General features: G+C 24.5%; 1 protein-coding gene across 1 annotated transcript in view; it reads right to left on the bottom strand.

Annotated features, from left to right (window-relative positions):
- Nucleotides 1–21,337, bottom strand: part of LOC129611482 (probable serine/threonine-protein kinase DDB_G0288147) — a 63,335-nt gene that overhangs the window by 28,878 nt on the left and 13,120 nt on the right. The window contains exon 2 of the mRNA XM_055524659.1: nt 6,448–6,672. Coding sequence (XP_055380634.1) covers nt 6,448–6,672 — 225 coding nt within the window. The remainder of the gene's footprint in view (nt 1–6,447; nt 6,673–21,337) is intronic.

Below are 21,337 nucleotides of genomic sequence, written 5' to 3'. Positions count from 1 at the left end.
AAAATCAATTTTACTGTAATATTTCATCTTTAAAATTAAGTTTTTTATGTTATCATTTTATAACAACAAAACAAAAACAAAAAAACTCGAATTCCTAACTCTTACACTATTCAAAATGCTGAGTCAGATAAAAGTATACACTCACAAAAAAAACGGATACGTTTTCAATTGCATAAAAAAATAAAATATATAAGAAACTCTAATTTTATATACATGATAAATATTTTTTATGAAAAGGGTGTTCCCTTCAAAACAACAAAAGTTTCATCCAAGAAATCCAATTTTAAAAACACTTTCCTAATAGTTTAAAAGTACAGTAGTTTGTGTAATGTCTGCTATGGAATTAATTTAATACAATATTTTTGCTCACAATTTTTAATAAATATAAGGTTATACAAAATTTTATAATATTAAAAGAAATTTTGCTCTAATTTTTATTCATTCAATAAAAATAATGATAAATTTAAAATGAAGCACTCTAAATAAATAATATTGAAATACAAATACATATATTTAAGGATATACAAATAAATATAAAGTGATCAGGGAACCGAAAAAAAAATATGCAAATATATTTTACACGAGTATAAAGTAGGTATACATTTAAATGTTAAAAAATGATTTAGGTTTTGGTAGCCCCATTTTATATGAAATATAGGTGTTAAAATACATATTCGCATTAAAATTTAGTAACTGGTGATAGCAATTTTTCTTATTCTATTAAATTGAATTCAAAATAATGCCTTAAAATATTTTGCACATAACAAAGAGTGTCTAATACTTGAAAATTTTATTGCTAAATATGTTGTTGCGTTAGACCTTTGCTTAAATGAGTTTAAAATTTCCTACTTCTTTCTATTTAAAATTTTTATAATACAAAGAAGTCTTTCCGTACAAACCCTCGACGTACAATTTCAAATTATATAAAGCGTTTTAGTGTACCTTAATTTTCATTTAGAATGCCGAAGCTAAATTCTTTTTAATTTTCCAAATAAATTTATTTTATCTAATATTATGTATTTGGTATTAAAACATTATCATTTTTGAATTTAAAAACTTTTGACAGCAAATTAAAATTGTTATATAATTTTTATAACAAAAATTTACTTTTCAAAAACTTTATCCATATAAAATATAAAATTTAACATTAAATATCAAAATTGAAATATTAAGCAAATTTTGTTGAATAAAATGTTTAACTGATTTTTTTACAAGAAAAATAAACTTAAAAACTTATGAACAAAGTGATTATAAAGAAAACCAGACCAATGGTTTGTAAAGTAGCACATTTACCTCGAACAAAATAAAATACAATTTTTAAAAATCTTACAAAGTAGCTATAAAATATTCAAAACACAATAATCTTGAACTATAAAAAATTATAGTATATAATTGCATTCTTTCGAGATGAGAACAAGTGTTAGAATATTCGATAGCTAATAAATTAAAAAAATCTTATTCTGCTTCCAAAATCTTATGTTTTAGTATTTCTAAGAGGCTATAATTCCGAGAAGAAGAGAGGCAATAGCTTGGAAAAATGCTGTTACAGCAAAATAAACTATAATTACATAATAATTTCTAAGTGCAGTTAAAATTGTAAACTTTTAAAACTTAATGTTAAGAAATGTCAAAAAATTACTAACAAAATTTCAAAAATTGACTAAGAGATGTCGAAATTGATTAATTCCAAAAGCCATTTTGTCACTACAACGTTGTCCATACTGCTACAAAGAAAGCTATTTTCCAGCGTTTACAAATTTTTTTTTGGTGGATGATTTCAACACAATAAATTATCGAAAAATTCCATTCAAAATTACAGCTTTGAATCATGATAAAGTTTTGTAAACTGTAACACGAACGGACAGCCGAGCGAACAGACGAATAGAATGAGCACAGTTTTCTCTAATTTTGTTAGAAATTTACTAAAAAGAAAAAAAAAATTAAAATAAAATTGATATATTTTCCTTTTAACCTAATACGAAAATATCCTTTTTTTTGTACAGATACATGTATATGTTACAACTCTACCATTATTTACATAAGTATAATTTTATATCTTTATATAAAAAACGTTTTTAGAATATTTCTCCTTAATATAAAATTTAATATTATACAAAAATGTACACATACAATGTATACAAAAATATGCTTATATAATAGATTCACTATTTCCTTTCCTTACATTACAAATATCGTACATGATCCCTAAAGTTATAAGAATTTCAAATAATATATTTATATATACATACAAATTGGTATACCGTATAATAATATGATGCTTGTGCACGATATTAATACATTATGTATGACATATTGCAAATATTTCTCCTATATTTTATACAATGTAACGAAAATTTTTCATTTATAACAAAAACTGAATTTTAAGCATTTAAGAATTTTGTATCAGAATGTATTTGAAAAGAAAAAAGCAGGACAATAAAACAAAATCCTTAAAATATCAAAAAAAAAAAAAAAACAAAAAGAAAAAATTATAATCCAAGTTCAAATAATACAAGAAAATAATTTGAAATTTAACTTATGTATAGATGGATGTATATAGGAGAAAACGATTCATGATGTATATGACATGGGCGCCATATCCCTTGTTTTACTATATATATGTACATTTTATAACAATATTTGTTACAATTACTATACATACATAAAATAGTGAATAAAAATGTGAAAGAAATTTCCAAACATGTCACAATATGAACCTAAGGATCAAATACAAATTTTATTTATTTTTGTTTTTGCTATTTTTTTATAGAAATAAAAAAAAATCATATGACATTTTCTTAATATAAACTTTCGAATGTGAATATACATTTAATATGTATGTATGTACATACTATGTTTTAAGTGTATCTATGTATTAAATAGATATGTACTTATTATGCATTAAAATATTACAAATTTCGATATAAAATAAAAATTTACAGCGTGTATTCAAATTTTTATACCCATATACGAACTGTTTATATTACACTGCACGAAACATTCAAATTTTTTGCAAAGACCACATTATTTATAAAAAAAAATGCTCAAGATTCTATAGAACGACTTTTCTTATGTAAGTCGTAAGAAAAAATCAACTCTATATTTATTTTAACCTAAGAGGTTAGAAATAAGTAAAAAAAAAATAGATAGGACACCACTCCATTAGAATTTATTCTTATTTTCCACATAAATTGGCAAGTTAAGACTCACCAAACACACAACCTTGTGATCGGTTAGTAGCTTAAAGGACATCCTACAGTTCGCCTCGCTGGGAGAAAATAAAAGACCCGTTAGGCACATTTTTGCTACAAGGAAAAACATTTTTAATATCTTCAAATACTATCCAAATAAACTACCTCCGAAGAGTACACCAGAACCGCAGCAATAACCACATTATTAAAATATTTAAATATATTCAAGTTATCAGTTTATGAGAAAAGCACACAAAAAATACATTAAACAACATATCATTTTTATGCTACTTGTCATTTTAAAAACCCTTTTACGTAATCATCTAATCGCATACAAATTTTTAAGATACCACAAATTTACGTTAAGACTTATAAATAAATAAATACAAACTAATGCATATATGTTTGTGTATGGGCTCAACACGAAACTAATAAAGGAAAATCTAAATAAAAAATAAAATTGGAATACATTCAACAAAATAATTTGAATGTACATAATCATATTCTAAGGGTATATGTAACTTCACTTTTGTGTAAACGAAACGATACTCCACATTATACAGCACGAAGTCGCAACAAACTTTATAAAAGCATTTTTATTTTTCCTTTTCATTTTGTTTTTTTTTTTTATTTTATATTTTTAGGTATAGCTAGCGCCTACCAAAGTAAATATTTATATGTACATAAGTATATACAAGACCATGTAAGCTTTTATATAGAAATGCACATCAAATTTTATACCACCGCATATGAACATATTGAAATTGAAAATGTAATATCTATACAATATGCATACACACACACACACACTCATCTATATATGGATATATATAACTACAAAAATATTATACGAATATCAATTTAGAAAAAGGATACTTGTAAAAAATACATGTTGAATTTAAGTCTTCCTTTTAACAATTTTTTTTTGTCATTTTAACATTTTTTTATCCGTTTTTTTCCTTATTTTACCGTGTGTGTGGCGTGCGCTTATTACAATCAGAATGGAGAAAATGAACTAAATTGTATTGTATGGAATAATAAAATGTATATATATATACATTTTTTTTATAGCGGAAATAAAACAACTACTTTTGTAAATTTGTTTTGAAAAAAAAGGAAAAAAAACTGAAAAAGAAGACATCGAAATTTACTGTTGAACAAATAAATATAAAAGTGTCGTAATATAATTTACAAGCATTAAATAAATGGTACGGTGGGTATATAGGAACTATTGTAACTTAACGAAATTATGATAAAAATATTTAAAAATACTGAAAATATACAAGTTTCAGTTGCTTAATTGTATAAAATATTCATGAATTTTTAAGTGGCAATGCAAGAATTTAAATGATTCCTCAAGATTTTCCTCGTAAATTAAATGCTTCAATAAATTTAACGGTAAAGAATAACATTTACTATACAAAACAGGTTAAGTTCTGACATCTAGTTGCTTATGCGACCTCTGTGGAATCTGAAGCTTCAAACTGGAGCTACAATAATCCGTAGATTTTCTTGGCTGACGAATCAAGAAAATTGCTGGTATCATAAAAAAAGAATCCTTTTAAGATAGTCTTTTAATTTATAGATGTATGTAACGATATACGCATCTTATTTAAGTGAAAATTTGAAATCTGAATAAAAGATTTCGCGTCCTACAAAACCAAAAGTTTAATTCATCTTTAATAATTTAAAGGATAAGCAAATAATTTTGTTGGTTCAGTATTTTCATAAAAATATATATAAAAGAAAAAGAAAACCCTAAAAATTTGTTATGGTAATCCGCTTTTTCCTTTTTTATTGGGTTTTCTTTTATCCTTTTTTTATACCCTGCACTTCGTGAAGGGTATATTAACTTTGGTATGGAGTTTGTAACTACTTGAAGGAGTCATCTGCGGTATGGACATATATATATATTCTTGCTCAGCGTAAAATTCTGCGTCGATTTAGACATGTCCGTCTGTCCGTCCGTCCGTCCGTCCGTCCGTCCGTCCGTCCGTCCGTCCGTCCGTCCGTCCGTCCGTCCGTCCGATCGCACGATAACTCAAAAACGAATAATGCAATCGACACCAAACTTTCACAAGTTTTTTCTTTTGTGCCAAGGACGAGCCCTATTGTTATTGGACTAATTCGGACAACGGGTTCGGGTAGCTGCCATACAACTCAAAGAGTTTATTTTAAATATTTCAAAAATTAAAAAAGCTATAAATATAAAATTTTGTATACATGTGTCCAATTATATTCTACACATGCTCTAGAAATTATAATGGGATAGCTGCACCGGTTCGGGTGGCTGCCATACAACTCCAACAGCAAATTTTTTATATTCGGCAAAATAATAAAGTCAGATTCATGAAACTTGGCAGTCATGTGTCCAATTATAGGTCAAATATACTTCTGAAGTTTTAGAGGAATTGCTTTACAGGTTCGGGTACCTGCCATACAACTCCAGAAGCTAATTTTAAATATTTGGGAAAATAATAAAGTCAGATTCATGAAACTTGGCAGTTGGATGTCCGATTATAGATCAGATATATTTGTGAAGTTTTAGAGGAATTGCTTGACAGGTTCGGGTACCTGCCATACAACTCCAGAAGCTAATTTTAAATATTTGGAAAAATAATAAAGTCAGATTCATGAAACTTGGCAGTTTTGTGTCGAGTTATAGGTCAGATATATTTCTGAAGTTTTAGTGGAATTGCTTGACGGGTTCGAGTAGCTCCCATGCAAGTCTAAAAGCTTATTTTAAAAATTTGGAAAAATAATAAAGTCAGATTCATGAGACTTGGCAGTCGTGTGTCCAATTATAGGTCAGACATATTTCTAAAGTTTTAATGGGATTGCTTGACAGGTTCGAGTAGCTCCCATGCAAGTCTTAAAGCTTATTCTTAATATTTGGAAAAATAATAAAGTCAGATCCATGAAACTTGGCAGTTGTGTGTCCGATTATAGTTCAGATATATTTGTGAAGTTTTGATGGAATTGTTTGACAGGTTCAGGTACTTGCCATACACCTCCAAAAGCTAATTTTAAATATTTGGAAAAATTTTAAAGTCAGATTCATGAAACTTGGCAGTCGGATGTCCAATTATAGGTCAGACATATCCGTGAAGAAGAATGACTTCACAGGTTCGAGTAATTGCTACACAATAACGAAAGGTGCAGGGTATAATTCAATCGGTTTATACCGACTGAAACCTTTTTACTTGTTCTTTTATACTATTGTTGTTATTATTATATGTAAATAAATTTAACTTACACACATGGTTTACACTGAGTCATATGCAGATCCCAATTTAAATGAAAATTAAACATACGTAATTTTGCTACAGCACGTTGTCGTAAAGATGAATCTCTTGTACTTGCACGATTTCCATTTCTTTCATTTCTTTTTTCATTAATATCAGTTGCTCCATTTTCTGCATTATTACAATTATCATCTATTTGATTTGATGATGATTCATTTCGAAATCCCCCAAATATTCTGCAAAAAAAAAAGAATAAAATTAAATTGCATTTTTCTATTAGCTATTTATTAAATTTCATATTGAATTTAGTTCAGATTTTTTTTGTCGTATTTATATTTTGTACAAATATTAGAAATAATATAAAAATATCGTACAATATGTACATAAAAAATATATAAGAAGATTGATTGAAATATAGATGAGAACAAATTGTAGAGAATTTTCATAAAACAAATATTGATTTATGTTTATTTTGATTCAAGTTTATATAGGAAAAAACAATGAATCGTAAAAGAATGTGCGATTGTGTCACAAAAATTTTTAATAATAAAAATGTTATAGATTCAAAAAGAACATTTGAGTTTTTTAAGCATATTCTCTTCTTTCATAAATAAATTATTTACAAATCGATAACTTGCTGTTCGTCGAATTATTCTACTGGAAAAATATTAAACAGCTATTGAATCAAAGGGAGTCAAGGTCAATGGAATATTAAACAATGAAAAATATTAGCTATAATTTTCATTCTGAATAGAAATTTGTGTTAAATATCCTGTAGGGCACTTTAAATAATATTATAGCGTACATATATTTAGTTTAATATATTATAACGGGAAAATTTAATTTACCAAACTTTTAAAATTTTACAAAAATTTCCGCATTTTGTTGAAATTTTTTAATACATTTTGAAATTGAAGCTACTATGGAATTGAATTTAAAAATCCCTTCCAATTCCCTTGCAATCATTTTGAAATAACCAAAGACTTGTTCAAACTTAGATTACATAATGAAGTTTCGATAAATACATAATGTTAAAACTTCTCCATATTTTTAGTAGGTGACCAGTTCCTAATTTTCTATGTACTTTCAATGATAGTTCTGCCTAAAATCATTATTTGCTTCCATAAAATAAAATGTATTTTCCAAACAAGTATGTACATATGTAGGTAAGCAGCACCTTTATTCAAGTTATAAATGAAATCCAACCAGATTCAATCAATATAATATATCCACATTTTAATTACCAATTATCAATTCCAAAAATTTCCAAATGTATGTAACTACATATGTGTGTGAATATACCTAGATACTTAGGTACAAAAATTTTGGAAACTCCAGAACTCCACATTTTATTTTAAAGATCATTAAATTTAGAACTTCAAATGTAAATTATTCCGAATTATTCCATCACCGATTCCGACATATGTATGTAAAGTTCATGAGAAAGCTCTAGAACTTCCGCTTCTTTTTTTCAAATCTATAATTTTGTATGCAAAATTTATGCTAAACTTCTGTAAGTCTTCAAATTTAAATGTAAATTATCCCAGATTTCGTAGCAGTAACCGACTTGAACACGAAACTCATAAAAGCAAATGTACCAACTCATTGGAAGCTCCAAGATTACCGCTTGATTTTTATATTCATTTTCTCTTAGTTCTGTAATTATTATTTCAAAACCAATACACGAACTCTGACTTCAATTAAAAAAAGCGTTGTGTAATCTATTAATTTTTTTTTAAAATATTGTAATATTTAAAACACAAAAAAAAATTAACCAAATTCAATAAAAAATTTTTTACAACTGACACAAATTTCTTTAAAAACCTACTAAGAAAATATTAAATTAGCCTACTAACCAATCATTTGTATAGGCAAATTACTTTCAAAGCAAAAAACTTTTATGAACTAACTGTTTCTTTTTTTCCGAAATACCAAATGACATAATTCACTTACTGATAGCAAAATGTTGTTACCAGTTGAACAGATTCAGATAAGTTGAAATATTTCAGTATTCATATTAATAAAATTTTCGTGTGTATTGCAACATTCTTGCCAATAATTTAGACTATGTAAACCCTTGGTAAACTAAAGCGTAAATGATTTGCTTTTGCGTTTAAGTAATTAACAATGAGAGGCATCTATCGAGTAATAATAGAAACGTCGTTAATTTTAATTAACAGTGCTACCGTGAATGAAATAAAGTATTCAATTAAATTATACAATTCCTCATATTATTTGAAATGTAAGCAATGACCCAATACACTTGCAAACGTACATACGAGTATAGGTACCGTTTTATAAGCATCAAATAACTTTTTAAAAAAAATTTTTCAAATATCATAAAATTGTTTTTTTTTGTATATAAAAAGAAATTTCTTCTTTATTCACATTTTCTTCTTAAGTACCACCATATTTCAATGCTCATTTATATTGCCCTTGAAAAATGAATAACTTATTCAATTTATTTATTTTCTTTTTCTATTTTTTTCTCGCTCACTCCATTTCAGTATTTATAAAAAAAAAACAATGTTTAATAGAATTTTTGTTTAGGAGTCAAAATTTCCTTTAGTTATTTTAGCTTTTGTTATTGCGTACTTTATCAATCATATTTTTTAAAAGATGACAAAGTGACGTCAATATAAGTTTTATGAAGTGTACGCCAAAAAATTCAATATTTCACTTAATATTTTTTAATAAATATAAACTGGCGAATATCATTTTGGTAATTAAATATGAAATTTTATATCAAAAATTTTTTATATTTTCTTAAAATTATGTTAAGAAATATTAAAGAAATCAGTCAAAGTATATGTGACATAATAATAAGTATAACAAATGTAATACTTTTACTAAAATGTACTTTATCTAGAACGTATAACAAATTGTGGTATACCTCTTTCTGCAATTTAAAATTCATTTTTTAAATTTAAATACATACAAGGCTTCCAGCGGATTCCCAACCCATTTTATAAGTTCGATTCTGGTCTAACATCTGGTCCAATTATAATACATCTATATGATGTTCTTTTCAACTTAAATAGTTGATACTGTAAGTAGTTAAGTGGAAACTCGTATATTTTAAACCAAAACAAAATCCTGCAATTTCCACTTAGGTATACATAAATTTAAAAAGGTATTAGTGTATGACTTAAAAATAAGAGAATTTTAAAAATTTTTGTTTGTTTTCTTTTATTAAATTTTAATATCTAATTCTACAATGCTGCCCAATTTTATGTCACTTATTATCGTACTTAATATATCGTTTTCGATATCGGTGTTCAAACTTGTACATAAAAACAATATTCGTATATAGAAAAGTATATGTAAAATTTCCTTTTAAAAAGATACAAAGTGACATTTTTTTCCATTTTTTCATTATTTTTCAATTTTTTTCTTTTTCTACTTTTTATATTTGCACGAGACGTGATTTGTGTATTTACAATGGTTGATTGTATTATATTTTCTTGTAAAAAGCAAAAAAAAAAATTAAAATAAACATATTTAACCCCCCTGTCTCTCATTTTCTTTAGGCGTTTATTAAGAAAACAAGCAGAGACAATAATATATAAAAAAAAAATTCAAATAACGGCATGTAAGGATAACGTGTAAATTTGTATAGAGTGCAAAACAAAAAGACAAAAAAAGAAATATTGTAGAGTAAAGAAAAAGCAGGAGAGAGAAAAAACATTTTAAATTGTTTAATTTAGAAAAAGTGAAAGAATAACGAAATAAAATTAATTAAGGTTCTTAACGGCTATGTTGCGCCAAAATAAAAATGGCAATAACACAAAAAAGTCTTGTTTTTCAGATTTTGTTTTTATAATTTTTTTCAATAAAATGTAAAATTATTATAAGGAAGATGCGATGTTATTTATTTCATTTAAAAAGTGGTTAGAATAACAATTATAATTTTTTTTCTTTTTGATTGTATTTTGGTTTATGATCACAATGCTTTATGTGCGGTTTCTTTTTTAAATCTTCTTCGAAAAGGATAAATTATACATCCTGTTCTCCTTTTTTTTTTATTAAAATTTTTTTTATCGTATACTTTCCAGCTATATGATTTTGGTTAATAATAAAAAGAACAATGACGAATTTTTTGTTTCACTTTTTCTTTATTTCAAAAATTAAATATTAAATAATATTGAATTTACGAAAATAAAAAGTAAAACAAAAGCAAAAAGTTACCGAAAAAAATGGTTAATTTAATAAAAATAATTTTTTTTTTTCGTCCCAAATTCAACATGAAAACCACTCTTTTGTAAAAAAAAAAAAAAAAATGCAACAAAAAAAGTAAAGAGAATTTTTTCATTTGAGATGATTTACAAGTGAAAAACAATTCTCATTTGAGTGATTTGTGAAATGATTTTGAAACGCAAATAAAAAAATACACAGAAATTTAAAATAATATAGAGAAAAAAAAATGATGAGATAAAAAGGTGAGACTTTTCTTAAAATATAAAATCAGAGAATTGTGATTGATGTTATTGTAAAAAGCTATTGATGAGTTCAATGGTTACTCTCAAAAATAAATTATATAAATTTGACTTTAAAATATTTTCATCACAATTATAATTAAAGTTTTAATAAAATTATATACTTTCATTTGGTTATCATATTTAAAAACGAGAAAAAAATAGAGTTGACCTTGTCAACTCTGTGATACCCGTACGAATTCGTTATCCTATGTGCGAATAACTAATGTGCCATAACTAACTATGGGGCAGACTATAACTTTAAGTTGCCGTATTACCATATTAATTTATGCAAAATTTCAGTACTATGTGTTTTTCAAAATACTGGTTGTGCCAAACTACTATTGATGTTGTATGGTAGCTACCAGAACATCGGCCCTACTAATATATTCACTTGTGTGAAATCTCAATATCACAGCTTTTATAGTTTCTGAGATATAGCCAAATAACTTTTGAAGTTGTATAGCAGGTACCAGAAGGAGCCAAGTAATTTCAACGATTTTTATGAGACACATTGGCCCTACTAATATATTCATTTGTGTGAAATTTCAATACCATAGCTTCAACAGCTTCTGAATTATAGTCATATAACTTTTGAAGTTGTATGGCAGGTACCAGAAGGAGCCAAGTAATTTCAACGACTTTTATGAGACACATTGGCCCTACTAATATATTCGTTTGTGTGAAATTTCAATACCACAACTTTTATAGTTTCTGAGATATAGCCAAATAAATTTTGAAGTTGTATGGCAGCTACCCGAACCGGTACCCCGATCACGTCCAATTTAAATAGGGTTCTGGCACTTACTACAATAAATCATTTCTGAAAATTTGGTGAACTTAGCTCAATTAGTTTTTGAGTTATCGTTCGGACGGACGGACGGACGGACGGACAGACAAAGCTAAATCAACTCAGAATTTGACGCTGATCAAAAACATACACTTGAGTCTATATCTAACACCGTTATTTCTTAGCGTTACAAACGGTAAGGCAAATTTAGTATACCCTTCGAACATACGTTCGTACGGGTATAAAAATAGACCTTGAATTAAATCTCATAATATAGTTGCTAAAGCTTAATCTATATGTATAAATATTACTGATCGATCGCATCATCCATTTCTAAAAATTATTTGCAAATTCCGATAAATTTACCCTTATAGTCTTATGAGCTTAAAGAAGTATAATTATAAAATTAGATGTAAAAGTGATTCATGTTTTGAGTTCAAATAAAATTAATGAGGTATTAGTTGAATAAAATTTCCTGATCAAAACTCCGCGAGACTGACAGAGCAATAAACCATTTTTGAAATTCGGAATTCGGAGAAATCCATTTCTATCGAATACTGAACATATGAAATTAGATCCGACAAAAATATCTCTCTTATAATATCCGTTCTCCCCTTGTTTTTTAAAAAAATAAAAGTAACAAAAAATTTAATTATTTTTTCCTATTTACTTTATAAGCACCTAAACATAAATTTAATTTTTTTTTAGATTCCCTCTCAACTCTTTCATAAAAAAAAAACAATAAAAATTATAAAATAACCAATTTTCCAGTACCCTTTTGCATTACCATCGCCTTCAATAATATTTTAATTACTTTTCCTGCATAAATTTTAGAAAATTATACTTTGTTTTCAATAAATAAAACTATAATTTTAAAATTTTTTAAAGCATAAATAAATTTTTACCCATTTAACGTAAAAATAAATTATCTCTATTACAGTCTGTATGCAATAAATTACTTTCGGTTAAAGGGCTAAAAAAGAAAAAAACTCAAATAGTAATTTTGTTCATTTTAAGTTATATAATGAAAAATTTTGTATTGAACCTGGACCCCTACCTAAATATTATTCATACTGAATGTAATTATAAATAAAATTCTAAATAATTGTAAAAATAACATTATAAAATTAATAATTGTATTGTAATTTATAGTTGCTACTATTTAAAAATTTTACATGATAAAAAATTTAATTATATTGTAATATAGAGATAAAAATTTATGTATTTTAATTTATTTACAATGCGGGATGATTTTAAATAAAAAACTACAAAATTTTTTTATCTTTAAAAAAAAATTGTAAATTTTCATTAAAATATAGAGGTGAAATTGTTTTTTTAATTTAAATTTATTATTACAAATTCAATTATTTGAAATCAAAAGATTTAAATATAAATTGTATTCTATATTAAATATTAGAATAGGTATTGTCGTATATACCATACATACTCTGATAGAATGCTTTCTATATTAATTAAACTTAAAAAGAATTCAAATTTCGTACTCTACTCAACTCAATCTTCTCATATGTGTCCTCCTGACCGTATGAGTCATCTAAATTAATGAGTTGTTTAGGATAACTGAGCACAGTTTCATATTATACATATAAGAACGCACTTATTACCATTACGCCAATTTCTCTAAAAATTAATTTCTTACTGGTATTTTTTTTTAATTCCATTAATTATAATTTTTATTTATATATCAAAAAATTTAATTGGCAATCTATATATAGCCACGAAAACAATCCAATAATTGATTAATTTCATTTAAATAAAAAAAAAAAACAACCTAAACATACAAATTATTAATATGTTATTCTACTTACAAAGAAAATTGCCAACATAACATTGGATATTATCCAAAAACAATAAATTATATATTTAATAGAAATTCAAGAATATAATAAAATCATTAATCTTCAATAAGATCAATAAGAAAGAAAACCAATCACCAATAAATATAAAATATTCAATATCGCCTACATATGATGGCCAAAACCAATAATGCTTGTATAATCAATTGGAATTTATTGAACTTATATATAATATATACATGAATATATATATAAATATATACTTAAACATAATTGATATATTTATTACATTTTCATATTTCAATTGCAAGCATCGTCCTACGTTAAATAATATTGAGGAAATAAAAGTATACTTGATATAAATGTCAAATTAAAAAGTACTTTCATTCATACTTGTTTTTCGATATGATTTGTAATTGTATAATTTCATTAATGCAAAAATAAATTTGTAATTCTTATTTACTCTTCTGCTATACGTAAATTGACGAGCATAATGTAATTAAATCCAAAATTGTATTAAAAGCCCATCAAGTTTATCTCTCATCTACTCCTTCATATTTTGGCTAATATAATTAATAGTGTTATTGGCTTACATTATTATAATTCTAGAGTGTCGTTATATGCTCTTAATTAGGAAAAACTCATAATAATTATTGATTTTAATATAATTTATTGTAACTCAAAAATTCAGAATTTTTGTAAATATTAATTAAAATTTAAATCGAATTCTGATTACAAGGAATTAAATTAAGAGGATAAGCATTTACATATGGCGGAATAAAAATCTAAATGATTTATTCGAATTATAAAATTTTATGGTTTTTTTAATCATAACTTTGTTATACTTGCCTGTAATAATATTCTAATCTACTGCTGGAATCCAATTCCAACTATTTGCATTCTGATCTACTATTGGAATGTAATTACAGGCATCAAGATATTTTAATTGAACTAATCTAATTAAAAACCATAATTTTAATTATGACAAAATCTAACAAAATTTTAAAATATTTTAAATTTCGCTTCATAACAAAATTATTAATTTTCAATAATTGAACTTTAATATTTCCCAATCAAGCTCACTGTATAATAATACTGCACATAATTGAATATTTAAGATCCATTATCTCTATTAAAATTTCAAATTCAAATTTAATATGAAAATCCCATAAAAGAATAAAGAAATGACATTTTAAAAGTTAAGTCATGTCATTTTTTTTCTGACTTTTTAAAATATTAAATAAATTAAAGCTTTTTATATGAAGAGAAGAAAATTGGTTAGCATTACAAATAGAAATGTTCAAAATTCAAAACGTGCATTTTATTCTAAATTAACAAAATTAATTTTCATATCACTTAAACTCTAAAGTATAAAGAAAAAATGTAAAAGTGCAATATTCTCTGTATTTAGTAAAAGAGAGAGAAAGACAGAGAGAGAAAAAAAGAAAAAAAAGAAAAGTTGCAATTGCATAAACTTGCAATTTATCATGCCAAGTGCGGTATCCAACACTTCTTAATTTCACACATAAACTCACACATATATGTTACTACATTTGTACTTATAACACATTTAAATGAATACTTTTAGTACAAAAAAGAATCAAAAATAATGGAAATAATTTTTTTTTTGGGTGCTATAGTGAAAAAATTTTAAAGTACCCTAAAAGTGTAACATTATAAAAAAAAATATGGCAACATAAACAAAAAAAAAAACCAAAATAGACCAAGAGAATGGAAAATAAAAAAAAAACTCAACTTAATTTTCTTTCTTTATTTTTGGATGAATAATTTAATTCACTCTTGTATATATATACAAATTGAAAATGAGAAACTATAAAAAAAAAATAAATGGTTAGATCTAGGTAAACTTTAGGATAGCTACTCTTGCTCGAAATATTTTAATTTGCCTGTTTTTCTTCTTTTCAATTAAATTTTAAAAAATATTATGTGATTCAAGAAAAAAATTACGTTCAAAAACTATTTTATACTCTTATAACAAAATATTTGAAATCTGAAATTTATTTGATATGACAGAAATGTCAATTCGATTGTCTTTCATTCAATAAATTCGATAAACTTGCTTCAATATATTTTATGTTGCAATAAACGCCATCAATAAAAAGAATTTCAAAATATTACTTGATTTTTTTTTTTTTAATTACAGCAAGTTTTCACGCAATTCTGCAAAATTAACATAATTAAATGACATATTGAAACAGCGCCATTTCGTTGAGTTTAGGTACTAATATATAAATAAAAGTGACATTCAAATTTTAATGAGTATTGAAATAGTTAATCTTATTGTCTCTTTTTTACTACATACTGTTATAAATTCTTATTATAACAATTTTGATCTACAATTAATCTACATACAAAATAATATATTAAGAATTGAATTTTGAATCTCTGACAAATGGATTTTCATTTTAGAAAATAGTGTAAAAAACAAAAATAATAATATGAACTCTGCATATTTTTTTTTTGCTTTTTAATTCTTTTTTTTTTTACAACAGTCCTTCAAAATAATGAAACGAAAAGAGTATGATAGAAAAAACTAAATAATAATGAAAAGGGAATTTAAAAAAAAAGAGAAGGAATTTTAGGGGGGAAGTGATTGAGAAGTAATGGGGTAACAATGTTTTTTTTATTTCATTTCTTTAAAAATTAATCTAGATACTATCACGTAACTATTGTATGTATATAGAAATTAAATCCTTCATCATGATAAATTGAATTTTAAATTTAAAAAAAAAAGAGAGAAAAAGAATGAAAAAAAAAATAAAATTTTCCTCAATTTTTTTTGCGAGTTTTTCTTTTTTAATGAAATTGAGCTAATTTAAAAGTATTGAATTAATTTAAATTCACTTTTAATGACTTTGAATTTTCCTTGTGTTTTTTGTGAATAAATTTTTTGAACAAAACTATTAAATTGAATTCCAGATGAGCTAAATTAATTATAAAAATGCAGAACCAAATAATGTAAAATTCTGAGAATTATTAAAAATCTTCTAAAAACAGAAAAACTATTAGTCACAATGAGCTCAAATTTGAAATTTTTATTAATAAATCACCATTATAAAGAAATAAAATGAATTAAATCAAAATGAATCAACCCACAAAAATTCAGAGAATATAATGAATCACAAAAATTTTAACATAATTTATTAGCATCCAAAATCATAAGAGTATCTGAAACCATATAATGAATGATATTATTCTAAACATTAAGTGCATTAGGGAAGCAAGCTTATCATAAAGCTCTTTAAAATCGTAAATAAAAAAAGTATATAGTATATGTCCTGTATATAGATAAAATTTGGACATCATAAAGAGAAAATTTTCATGTTAAAATTATTGTAATATAAATGTAAAATCTAAAGTATACACAATTAATTTACAATAAAGACATAGACTATAAAGTCATGATGTAATAAATAATTTAATATGTATATAAAAGGATTCTAGCATAAATAATACAAAATGATGATATTCTTGTGAAGCTTCACATCTATTGTAATTTCATTGTAATTTGAAGATTTTCTATTTTAATTTTGTATTCTATAAAGAATTTTTTGTATATAGACTTACTTAATGATTTGTATGTACAAGATAAATATTTATATATCGGTAAAAATTAAGAGAAATGTTATATAAATTTTAACAAATTTTACATGCAACTGCATTGAAATGTTAAAATACAGGAACTATTGCACAATGTTATGCATAACACTGTATATACATTTCATATTGAAATTTTGCAACTGCATTGCGGTGACATTTGGATTTCTATACTTAATTAATTTTCTTTTACAAAATGTTAATTAAGATCTTTTAATTGAATTGAAGTGCTTTTGAATATTAAAGACTTAGTGAAGTATGAATATTAAGTTGTTATTAAATTTTAGAGAGTTTAGAATAGATAATTATAATTGAAATCAGCACACAATTCAGAAGAATGCTGATAGAATATAAAAAGAGAAGATAATTATTAACAAATACTATTCACCAAACACATATTTTGTAAAATATCACATTTTCCCTTAAAAACTTAAGTGAATTTAAGTGAAATAAGATGTGAAATTTGAGTCTGAACAATGAAATTAATTTATTTTGAAAAAAATCTCTTATTAAAATAAATTAAATGTTGCATACTTTTAGGGGCGAATTGTCAAAGAATTCTTGAAAAAAAGTTATAAAATGGTAAAAAATTTAATTAGATTACTAAATATTTTAGTTAAAGAATAAGAATAATGATATATTATACCGTTAATAAGGAAACTGTGTTATTGTGAATTTTCGCTAATTTTATACAAAATAAAGGGTAACCGCTTTAACAGTAGTTGAAATGGAAATTGAGATTTTACAAAATTTGAGCTGTAATAAGAAATTTTGTTCTAGATAATTTTTTTTTTTTCACTTAAATCTATTTATATATAAAACTGGAATTCACCATTTTGAAGGATATTCAAAAATTTTATAAATGGATTGCCAAATATATGAAGAAGGGCTGAAAATTATAAGTATATTTTCTTGAAAATTCTTTAATAATGTATTAGAACTTAATTTTGAAAGTAATTGAATTTATTTCATAAAAGTCTTAGAAATTTATGTTGCATTATGCTAATTTTGAAGACCTTTCTAAAAAAATTAACTAAATAAATGACCATATGGAGAAGATATTCTCAAATTATTAGCTCGATTTCGCCGTTTATAATTTAATAACAAAATTTACATAATAGAAATTTAATTTGAAAAAATTTCCTGAAAATTTTTTCTAATTTTAAGAAATTTTACATATTTTAAATACACAATTTTACGAAAGGATCTTAAATAAATATGTGTATATACTTGGAAACTGGAAAATGGGATATTTTGTGTTTTAAATATCTTGTTTCAAATTTTTAATGCTAACACCCTTGTAGCTGTGTACACATTTACTAAACAAATGTATTCATAATAAAATATTCATCCTTAAAGTATATGCATATATACATATATAGTTTTTTAGCTTTTTCCTTCATTTTTTAATAGGTTAATCAATAAATTTCATTTTTTATACTCCTATTTTAGAAAAAGATCTTTTTCTACCCCTAAAAAATTTATAGTGGATTTAAAATTTTTTTTAAATAAATTTTGTTTTAAAGTATATAATTATATATAAATGTGTGTATATAATGTATATGAATATGGTATCATAAAATTTGACAATTATTGCCACAATATAGAAAATATTCGTTTAATATATTCGAAAAATAATGAAAATATTAATAAATTTTAATATTATGTTCTCGATCATAAATTTTATATTTACTTTAAACTAATTCGGTAGTTCTCATGGAGACCATTGAGTTACATTATACGTACCATAGAGAACGGTGATTAAAATCAAAATAGTCAAAAAACAAGATTCTGAATTTTTTAAATATTCTGGGTATTTGCACAAAACGTTTGTGGAAAAAATGGTGAAAAATTTCCCATCTTATTAAACATTTTATAAATGAAAAATACTTCCAATAAATCACAAAATTTTCTAATTGAATAAATTCAATAACTTGAATATGAATATATTTTTTACAAAAATGCTAAAATTACCAAACATTTCATTAAATCTTGTAACATTAATAGAAATCATTCCATATTTGATATGCAATATAATAAACCTAAATAGCCAAATAATTTCTTTATAATCAAAAATTATTTTAACAAGAAAATAATGTTGACTTCCGGTATCCATTTATATAACAATATGAATGCATGTGATCTGATCATATAAAACGAAGTCAAAACTATACTACTAAAAATTTTTCATATCATAGAATAAACGATATATATACGATTATATTTTTCTTTTACTAAATTTCCTATTATTTTTACTTTATCTTATAAGAATCTATTAAAAATATATTTAGTGTTATTTACAATCAATATATTTTTATATATAAATTATAAAAAATTACTAATATTATATCATTATGGTATATTCTACAATATGCAGTAGGATATTTTAAGAAAAATATAAATAATAGAAATGAAAGAAGGACAAGATAGAGAACATTGTTTATATATATATGAAATATTCTGATGTATTTTAGGGATTATTATATTTTAATAATATTACCTATAAAATATTTTTTTTTTTTACGAAACAAGGACTTTTATATTTAATAAACTGTAACGAAATATATTTGATAAGAAAATTAAGTCAAATCAGAAATTATTATTATAGAACCAGGGACTTTACTTTATACAGAACACTGAAAATAATATTTAAACTGAGGTTTGTGGCAAACGAGGACGGATCATGGAATGCAATCAGCACTTAAGTAACCTACTTCTACGAAAAGAAAATGAGAGAGTACCATTACATATTTGTTTCAGCCTGCCTAAAGAAGCTACAGAGCGAGAAAATGTGGATATCTTTTGCCTGAAATAAACCAACAGCTAAAATATCGAGATCATTTCTTTAATTAATAACTTGGCATTTTGCAAGTCATTCAAAAAAAAATCACATTGGCAACACAGGTTAAAATTTTGTGTTTTAATTAAAAAAATCTAAATTTTATTTTAAATTTTAATTAAAAAGAACTAAATCAATATATTCAGAGGGTCCAAATGCAAAGTAATCTCTAAAGTTTTTCTAATTTAAATGCATATGGCAGAACCGATAGGGTATCGCAATGAAATTCTGATCAGTTATTTGAAGAATTGAATTGAACGACTTTAGAGGAATTTAAATTAATAAATCATTATCTATTCCTATAATATATCCAAAGAGAAACTATTATACAAATTAAATACCCTGTATAAATATCTACAAATTTGTTATGGGCACATTGTCAGCCAAACATTTTTACAAAAAGCATTCTATACTTTGTCTATATACGCATATTATTTCCTTTGTATATGTACCATAAATAATATCATAAAATATGAAAACAAATAACAAGAATTGCAATATTTTTTTTCTTCTTTCTCTTTCTATATCTATCGCATTCTATTGTATAACCTATTGTATAACAACATTAAACCCCGTTATAAATTTTATAAAAATTTATTTTTATATTATGTAAGTATATATGAGTTCCACAATTTTATTACTTTCAGCTTTAAATGTCCTTTGACAAAAATTCTCTTGAAACAAGAAAAAAAAAATAAAGAAACCAACAGGATATAAGAAAAACTATAAAAACAAAAAATAAAAACAAAAAAATATAAATTTTCTTAGTAATGCTTTAATGCGTCACACAACAACAAAAAACAAAACAAAAGAAAGGGAAAAAATAAAACTCTGGAAATTCCAAAAAAAAAATGAGACTAGAACTGAAACAGCACAAGATTTAGGAAAAAAAACTAGGATCTTAGAAAAAACAAGGTTTTTCTTTTCATTTTTTTTTTCATTTTTTATATGTTGTTGGTTTTCATTTTTCTTTGAAGGACAATAACAAAACAAAAAAAAAAAACAAAGTTCAAACCAAAAGTCATAAAATTTGTCTCAAAGATAATATAAACGTGCCCGAATATTCAATATTTTGCTTGTACACTTCTACACTCGAAATATGTACCTTGTACTACCTTAAAATATTATCGGATAAACTATACCGGGTGTTCAATTTTTTGGTGCAGTATTAAATTCACACAACTTCACTTCTAGGTATAATTTTTATGTAAAATCAGTGCTTACTGCTATAAAGCATAATGCAGGTTGAAAAATACTAGAGATTAAAATCAATTTGAACTTCTTTTTGGTAATTTAAATTTTCAAGTAGAGAATAGTATCATTTTGTGAATGTAAGATAACAGTTGTTCTTATGATTGTGTTTCG

The sequence above is a fragment of the Condylostylus longicornis genome, unplaced genomic scaffold (assembly GCF_029603195.1).
Source record: "Condylostylus longicornis isolate FDR11 unplaced genomic scaffold, ASM2960319v2 ptg000049l, whole genome shotgun sequence".
NCBI classification, from domain to species: domain Eukaryota; kingdom Metazoa; phylum Arthropoda; class Insecta; order Diptera; family Dolichopodidae; genus Condylostylus; species Condylostylus longicornis.
The sequence above is the reverse complement of the archived record's forward strand: the minus strand, read 5'-3'. Positions and strand labels throughout refer to the sequence as shown.